The sequence below is a fragment of the Carassius gibelio genome, chromosome A13 (genome assembly GCF_023724105.1).
Source record: "Carassius gibelio isolate Cgi1373 ecotype wild population from Czech Republic chromosome A13, carGib1.2-hapl.c, whole genome shotgun sequence".
Taxonomy (NCBI): domain Eukaryota; kingdom Metazoa; phylum Chordata; class Actinopteri; order Cypriniformes; family Cyprinidae; genus Carassius; species Carassius gibelio.
In genome coordinates, this window is record NC_068383.1 from 11905039 (window position 1) to 11913807 (window position 8769).

The 8769-nt window shown below is 37.5% G+C and overlaps 1 protein-coding gene across 2 annotated transcripts; it reads right to left on the reverse strand.

Annotated features, from left to right (window-relative positions):
- Positions 1-2365: 2365 nt before the first annotated feature.
- fgf8a (fibroblast growth factor 8a) lies at positions 2366-8189 on the reverse strand. 2 transcript variants are annotated; one of them, XM_052613888.1, is made up of 5 exons: positions 7294-8189; positions 7173-7209; positions 6320-6467; positions 4530-4636; positions 2366-3433 (listed from the first exon to the last, which is right to left on the reverse strand). In XM_052613888.1, exons 1-5 carry the CDS (start codon positions 7323-7325, stop codon positions 3158-3160), a joined length of 600 nt encoding a protein of 199 aa, XP_052469848.1. In that variant the 5' UTR covers positions 7326-8189; the 3' UTR covers positions 2366-3157. The 2 variants fall into 2 exon arrangements, with proteins under 2 accessions (XP_052469848.1, XP_052469847.1); XM_052613887.1 differs by having other exon boundaries at positions 6320-6500; positions 7294-8167.
- Positions 8190-8769: the final 580 nt, after the last annotated feature.

Genomic DNA, 8769 nt, shown 5'->3' on the forward strand with positions numbered 1-8769 from the left:
GGTTTTATGACCAGGGTTAGGCAGAATGTGAAGTAAAGGCAGCTTAGAGGTCTGGGTCATCCCATTCTCTCACCCCTGCCATTCTGCCAGTTCAGCAGGGGGGCTTGTACAAGTCTAAATTGCTCCCTAAGCAAATTAAGAAGGTAGCCCTGTTTGTTTATCAGGGGTTAAGGATGACGGTTGCAGCTCAATAAAATGGATGAAAGCAGTTTTGCGTCCCCTCTTTCTCAATGGAATTGCTCTTCATTTGCATGGCATCACAAGCTGCACAGAAGGTGCGATTTTTCCCACAACCTGCTGGATCCCCTGGGTTTCTTACAACTTTATGGTCATGGAGACAAATTTCAGGGGAAACTGAGGACTGATAATGCAGAATAACCATGGTAAATTACCAAGGACTGTTAATCAATAGCAGACATCATCAATGTGAAAACACAGGGAGTCAATTGGTGGTTCCGGATGTTCTTTTACTAAAATCTTTAAAAAAAAAAAGCTTTATTTGGGATATTAAAGGTGTGTAGGTCTGTCGGACATTAAACGTGTATCTTTTTGTTTATTTAACATTAAGATTTTGGGTTTAAATCTAATCAAATGTGTATTTTAGATCAAGGTACTGGTCAACATTTAGTTTTTCATCATTTTTAATCACATTTTTCCCTACTACTTTGCTTTAAAAGGTCGTAACAAATTAATTTTAAATTATTTAAATATTACAAAAATAGCTTAAAATTGTTATAGACTATAGCATGTCACAGCTGCTTGAAACATTTGCATACATCGAGAAAAAAATGGTGTAGAAACCATTTTTGCTTAGAAACTGCTACATTTCACAAACAATTACAAAGAAATGGCAAGTAACACATTGAATTAAACATTCATTTTGAAGTACAAAAAATGATATGTATATCAACCAATAATGAAATAGTGTATGCATATGGGTGAATGATTGCGTGATTTGTTGATGTTTTTAAATCCCTTTTCAAAAATGAATGGCAAGCATAACATCCATTTCTATAAATGAAGATTTAATCTGTAATCTTCAGTCCGCTCTTTATTGTTTCTTAGCTTTAGATTCTAAATGTATACAAGTGGTCTCCTAAGTGGTTTATTTCGAAATGTCAGGAAGCTTTTTTTCCTTAATTGATTTCCATCCACTGAACTGGATTACACTGTTGGTCCATCACAGTTGAATGGCCCTAAACCAGCATACTTTAAAGTCAAAGAAACCTTCTGAAGCTCTGGCCTTTCTAGGAGTTTGACCTCTGCACCCTGGCTGAGCAACTAGCATAACATGAGGCCAAACACATGGCGTTATTGCACCAAAAACAATGCCAGCCTTTGCTAATGTACCTGCTTTACACATTTTTCAATGATGCGTGAGATGTGTCAAGCCAACGCTAATTAGAGGATAATTTTTGGCTGAATGGGTTAGAATTTTAAGATGCAATTAATTTGATTAAAAGGGATTGGAAAATGTCTTTTTTTCTCCCCTCTGATCGTAATTTACAAAGGATTATAACTGCAGTAATGCATATCTCAGGCAGAGAGGAGTCATTAATAATCCTCCTCATCACAGACAAGAACATGATAGTGATCTCACTCCACAGACCCCCGGTTCTCGGTTTCTCACTACACAGTGCCCTCTGATCTTGGCTTTCGGCTCCTTGGAACCCTGTCTGCAAACACACATAGCACCCCTGCTCGGACAAAACAGATACCCCTCCAATCAGATTAAGCTACAGGGAGTTAAAGGTCTGAGATTAAACAAAAACACCTGAGCAAGGGTGAGGAGACCGGGCCAGGGAGCTGTAGTGTGTCCGGTTCAACCAGAGGAGAGACCAAACAGGGTAGCCCCCCTGGAGAGACAGTCCTACTGAGCTGTTGACCTGAGCTGTGCCATTCCAAACATTCTGGGGGGAGAGACCCAGTATCTCCATCTCACTCTGTACTGGTCTCTAACCAGAAGGGTTATGCAAACAATGGTGGTATTTATTATGATGCTATTGCATAATGACAAGTTGTTTCATACAAAGACCAAACTGGCCTAATTTTCTATGGACGAGTCCATTGAAACATCTAAAATGCTTCTGGAAAAGACCTGTTTGCAATTTTAAACTATGTATAGATGCCTTTTATACACATATGTCATGTTTTTTAAAGGGATAGTTCACCCAAAAATGAAATGACGCTATTATTTACTCACCAACATGTAATTTCAATCCTGAAATTACTGTATTTCTTCTGTGGAAAACAAAAAAGATATTTAAAAATATATATATATAATGTTCCACAGAACAAATTATTATTATTTCATTTTTTGGAAAATTGCATATTAAAACAGAACATATTAGACAAAAGACGTTAGTATCCTAAGGTAAATTTATTACAGGTTTTTAAATAAATATTTCCATCATTAAAATAATTTTACACATCCTCAAATAAAAATATATTTATATTTGTATAAAAAAAACAGACAAACAAAATGCAACAAAGAACAGAACCTTTTCCTACAGTCCATACAATACATTTATACACCTCGGAATTTACGGTTCAAACCACAGTAGGAAACCTGCGATAATCAAAATGTAGCTGCCACATTTAAATATGTATTTAAAGCTCGGTTTGCTTTAACCGTGTTTATCTCCAGAGAGTTCCAGAATCAAGACCCAGAGAGGTTACTGAGAGATGAGCTGGGTATCTTATCGCTGGGTGGTCGAGAGGTGCCCCGGCTGCCTGTGTAACCGAATACAGCCTAGTGTTGTCAGTGCATTCTCTCAGGCCCTTCAAGTCCCCTTGAGCAGCAATACGAGTTATAAATGACTCTAAAACCATCAAAATCAAAATGAAACCATAGCAGAACAAGAGAGGACAGACGGATGAACTAAAATGTCAGCACTTACACGTCCCGTGCTTCGCTTTTCTATACTCTTACACAAGTCAGTACTAAAAGTCAGGGGTACAAAAATAGATCTCTTTTTTTTCTCTCTTTTTTTCTCTCTTTTTTTTTGTTATTTCTGGAAATTCATAGAAATCTAAAAGGTTAGGTATATTGTTGCTCAGTACAAAAAAATGTTTGCAGGAGTCAATGAGAGGAGTCTGTTCACGGTTTGAGAAAGTCTCTCGCTCTCTGTCCTCTCCTTTTCTCCGGCTTCACTCTTCAACGCTCTCCTGAGGAGCGGGTGCGTTTAGTCCGTCTGTTGAAAGGGTAGTTGATGAAATCAAAGGGTCTGTGCTCTGCGATTTGGTGTCCTTTGGGCAGCCTCTTCATGAAGTGGACTTCCCGCTGATGTTGCCTGGTTTTGGAGCCCTTGCGGGGTCTGCCTTTGCGTGTGAAGGCCATGTACCAGCCTTCATACTTCACATTCTGTAGAGCAGTGTAATTGTTCTCCAAGACTATCTCTGAGAAAATGCAGTCTTTCCCCTGACCGTTTCTCTGTGAGGACAAGATAAAGACAAAATTTTAGCTTAAGTTAGAAATATGAAGCTTATCTAAAAGTATTTCGGAAAAGGTCTGCTCCAGTTTACATAGGGCTTCCCCACACGCACACAGCATATGCTTAAGTCATTACGATCCAAGATCAAGAGAAAGAAATGACAGCAGAAGCCAATGACTTTCCCCTTTCAGTAAACACCAGTGCGGATTTTTTCCTCAAAAATTTTTATAAAATGTGTTCATTATGAAGACAGAAACCTTACAGTGTTGAGTTCAGAATCTATTACTGTAATATTTACGTTTCTTCAAGGCATTGAACAACAGAAACGCTATATAGTTTAGTTTTTTCCTCTTATAGATGCACTGCATCATTTTACGTTCATAACAACAGGGCCTTAAAACATTATCCGGCCAGTAAATGCAAATGGGGTAAGGAGCCAAACCTTTCCCCAGCCTCTTAACAAAATGGCCTGTTTAAATTCTCAAATCCAAAATGCTTGCATATTAACCAATAAAAAGCTACAACAGAAAAAACCCTCTCTCATGCAGGCTGTCGTTGGGCGGCCAATATGTCAGATAGCATAAGATCAGGGGTGCCAAGCAGATGGTCCACCTGGCAGGGTGCTGGGAGGTGGGGGCCGAACCTCCATCCCACTTTATTACCATTCACAGCAAGGAGAAGGCACAAATCCACATTGGAACAAGAGTAGCCAGCTAAAAAAAGGAAGATAGATCCCATTCTTCACACTCCATTTTACCTACCGGTACTGCAACCAGAAATTCTCTGGTGCCCACTAACAGAAAAGACAAAACTCTTTGTTTGATTTTTTGAACAATCTCCTTAATAATCATAAAATCAGGGACGTCCACAAGCAATTGAATGTTAAAACTACTACATGACTATATGAGTGATGTTTCTGAATTTCTGATTTATCTGGTATATCGCTCACTTTCTCTTCTTATTCTCATTCATCAAAAACCTTTCAATCTGGACAGAAAAATGACAGATACATATGCTGTGTTTGTGTTACAGATTATGTAAACTGAGCACTATTATCAGTTATAGAATGATTATATAATGACTTTTTTTTCATACCTTGCCAATCAGTTTCCCTCTCCTGTTCATGCAGATGTAGAATCCCGTTTCAGCTCCTTTAATTCGAACTCGACTCCCAAATGTATCCGTCTCCACTATGAGCTTGGCTGGAAGAAAAAAAAAAAGACGTTTTTTATTATTATTATTATTAGATGTTGTGATTTGGAAAATCTAAATTACCATCAGTCAATCAATAGGAACATTTCACGAGTAAACACACATGCACATATGCACACAGAGATATACCGGCATAAACAGGTGAAATCTAAAGGGACTACTTTTAGGATTTTTGTAAGCTTAAATTCCAGCAGAATGATAAAAACATGTGCACTTCAATTCTTCTGGAAGGAACCAAATGCTCCCTGGCAGGACTCTCGACGTTTTACCTTTTATGTAAGTACATAAACAATATCTGAATGATTATATCATCCATGTTACAAAAAGCAAACAAACAAACAAAAAACCTCTGAAATATTTCAGTAATATGCACCATTTATTTTATTTTTTTTATAATAATAAATACAAATAATAATCAATTTAAAACTAATTATGAAATTTATTATAAGAAAACATATTACAAGAAAATCAGGGCAGTGACTGCAGGGAAGCTGACTTTCCATGATATATATCCTCCATGCCAAGATTTAGCACTTGCAGCTATTCTCTGATTCAGCCCCTGTACTCTGAGTGATTGTAAAGAGCTACGGTTCAAATGGAGGGGGTCAGATAACCTGCTGGTGAAGAGCCCAACCACAAGCCCAGAGCCAGGCACTGGCCCGAACTAACAGCCCTGCTGTCTCTACAACATGCTCAGGTGACATGGATGTCACCAAAACCATGCAGAGCTAGAGCCAGGCTTCCAAAAATACCACAACAGAGCTGGTAATTACTGGGTTTGAATGTGGCAAAAACATGCAAGTAAGACATACAAATAATACAGATCTGATTTAGATAAAGTAACAAATATGCAGGTGAAATGTTTTTATTTTGTTCATGTTTATGTATTTGACATTTTTTTGTGAGGAGCTTACACAATATTTTATCCAAACTTATGATTGTATAAATTATCATATTATACAAACAGAACACTTTATCACTGATGTATTATTTCAGAAAACCAAAGATACACATTAATCATAAAACTGATCCTTGAAATACTTAAAGCAGTTAGATAGGGTATTTAGGTTCTATGAGATCTCTCATCAGGACAGAATGACCATAAAGCAAACATTAGGGTTAGAATTCGGCTAGACATATTTTCATCCTGAGCTGGTCAGGAGAGGAGGGGAACTTTCTTCAGGAAATGTTCAGAAGGTTGAAGTAAGATGAGTTCTAATGGCTCTTCCAGACCCGCACGTCTCTCTAGAGACTCACCTTCAACAATCTAGAATACATTTCACATTTTTTGCACTCTACTGCTTTTTTAACTTCACCAACTCACAAGGTGCCCAACAATTAAACTGCAGTGTACCACAGAGATCCACAAAATAAGAGTAATCCGTTTTGTTATCTAGTTTTTCAGAAAACAGGTGTAGTGGGACTTTGGATACACTGTGATTTGTAAGAACCAACAATGAAAAAGCTTTTTGATCTCTGAAGAACCATATAGCCGAGACCCCAATGCGGCTAAAAAGAACAACTTGTGTTCTTCAATGTATTTCACAAAATATTTGCATGCAAAATGAATTTAAAATAATTCCTCACAACGCCAAAGCATCACAAAAGGTTTCATGGCTTGAATAAAGAGACTTTATGATTTGATGCGAGACAAATAAGGAGGATGGTCTTACCATGAGAGTCACCATCCTCGGCCATGGCGTTGATTTTCTTGTTGGCCAGAACTTGCACGTGTTTGCCACTGGTTCGACTGTAAAGCTGGTAGGTCCGGATTAGTCTACGGCTGACCCGGTCCGTCACCTTACTTTGCTCACTCACATGCTGTGTAAAATTAGGCGAGGACTGAATGGTTACCTGTCAGAAATTAAATCCCATATAATCAATACCTGCACAAATTGCTTCATCATTCGTTCATAGTAGCCTATAAATTACACCGCGCTCCAATGTGATGATTTAAAATAGTCCTAATGCAATCGAAATTAGAAAAAGGTATCCGTAACGTATTCACTTAATTTTTACATTTTGGATTTTAGAAAACAAAATGCGCTGTTAAGAAAAGTGTCGTTTGTGGCTTAAAATTAATTACATTTCAAGCCAAACTGTCCTATACGCCGAAGTTGAGCACTTTATGTTGTTATGGTCCCACGACATGTTTTATCATTGACTCAAAGCTGGCATACTTCACGCGCTCATGCCCACGCGCCTGTGCCAGAATGTTAGTGTTACCTGCCAGGTTACAGCGCCCACTGTGATACCCATCTGATAAGAACATCCTTTCCCATCGCTCTTTTACTGCCTTTTAATTTAACGGCTATACGTGCATTTCTATTCAAAACAACTGTATACTAATCTTAATTTAGGAGCGCGTGTTTACGCATCCTCTAGCTCTAATAAAGTATCTAAGTATGGGATTAATATATTAGAGTAATTGTGTTTTTCTTTAACAATATATGTAGTTTATCTAACAATATGTATAGGTAAATTAAAATAACAGGAAATAAGCATATTAAAAGATGTTGCACATACCTGAGCATAGTAGCAAAACGCAAAGAGGTGAAGAAATCTGCAAAAGAGAAAATCTCACATTAGACTTTGGAAAGCGAAGCTGTGAACGTGTGAAAAGAAATAATGAAGGAAATATACTTACAGATAACTCAGTCGTGATGGAATGAGTCTCATGTTGCTGGATTGGAAGGGCCTCACAGAAAAAAGAGTGTAATTTGCAGAAGTTTTAAAAACAAAAATCAGGTTTTCCAGTTGAAACGTATAAAGTCCTGCGTTGTTATCCAAACTGTGACTCGCAACATATGATGAAAAGATCAACTGGCAAATTACTAGATCTGCTGATCAGAAGCAGAACAAATATGTCCAGGACGTTATTTTCAGACTGACACGAGTGACAAATATCAGCACTAACTGGATTTCCTTCATAAACACGAGAACGTCAAATAAGTGCACTTAACGCATAACTCACAGCATGTAAACGATTTACTTTTCAAGTTTTAGCGAAAGAGCTTCTAATGCACCTAATCATACAGATCAAGTCCCGTGCTCCATGAAGATGATGAGCGCAGCAGAAATAGATCCTTTGGCGTTTGATTCAGTCTGACTCCTGCGTGAATGTCAGACAGAAGAGGCAGAACAGTGCATCTGATGAGCTTTCTTCAAGAAGCAGTGCTGCTGAACTCTCTTATCCCCTCCTCTTCTCTTATTGCCAGTCAGTCTCCAATGTCAACCCCGCTCGCACTGACACCCCTGGTTAAAATGGTAGGGTTGGTCCTGGAGGAACAAGCCCCCTTTTCAATAGAACAAAAGCAGGGGGGTCTCACCCAAACCCCCACCTCGAGCCATTTTTTTTTTTTTAAATATGCCTTCACCTGAGTCCATAAACAATCGGAGGAGTTTAGAGGAGCGCGCATTCATATGCTCGGTTAATAATAAAATGTCAAATTAATTAGAATAATTCATTTAGGACTTTATTGGACAGGAAATAAAAATAAAATAAAACATAGTAATAATAAAAATGATAATAAAAATATATATGCTCATCCAAACCTATAATAATCAAACATCAAGTGGGTAAAATCAGTTTATTCTGATTTCAAAACTGAAACCGAGGCTATTGTGCAACGCAGCAGACCGCAGAACTGGTTTGCCGCTGACTTGTGTATTGCAGAAGGAAAGTGAGAGACATATTAAAAGGATTACAGACGATTAGCTTTTTTTTCTTCTTCTCAAAACAAAAATCCCTATATCATCAGAAGGATAACACCTGTGTGAAATGGGATTTCTGGTCAAGCACTGGCAATGCTGTTTAAACTCTCATAAAAGTCTGTAAGAATCAGTCATTAAATGACATACTGATATGTTATTTCATGTTACATATAAAAGTACCAAATCACGCATGATACTAAATTACAACTTTTCAGAAATGCTATTTAAATAAATTTAATGTTAACTAGCCTAAATATAGGCTTCAAATAATAATTAATAAAAAGATGTGCGAAAATATTACAAGGCAGCATTTAGTCAAGAAAATAAAAATAATAAAATCTATTTCTAATCTGGACTAATTAAACGTCAAAATAAATCAGCCCCACCCTCCATTATGTTACTTTTCAAA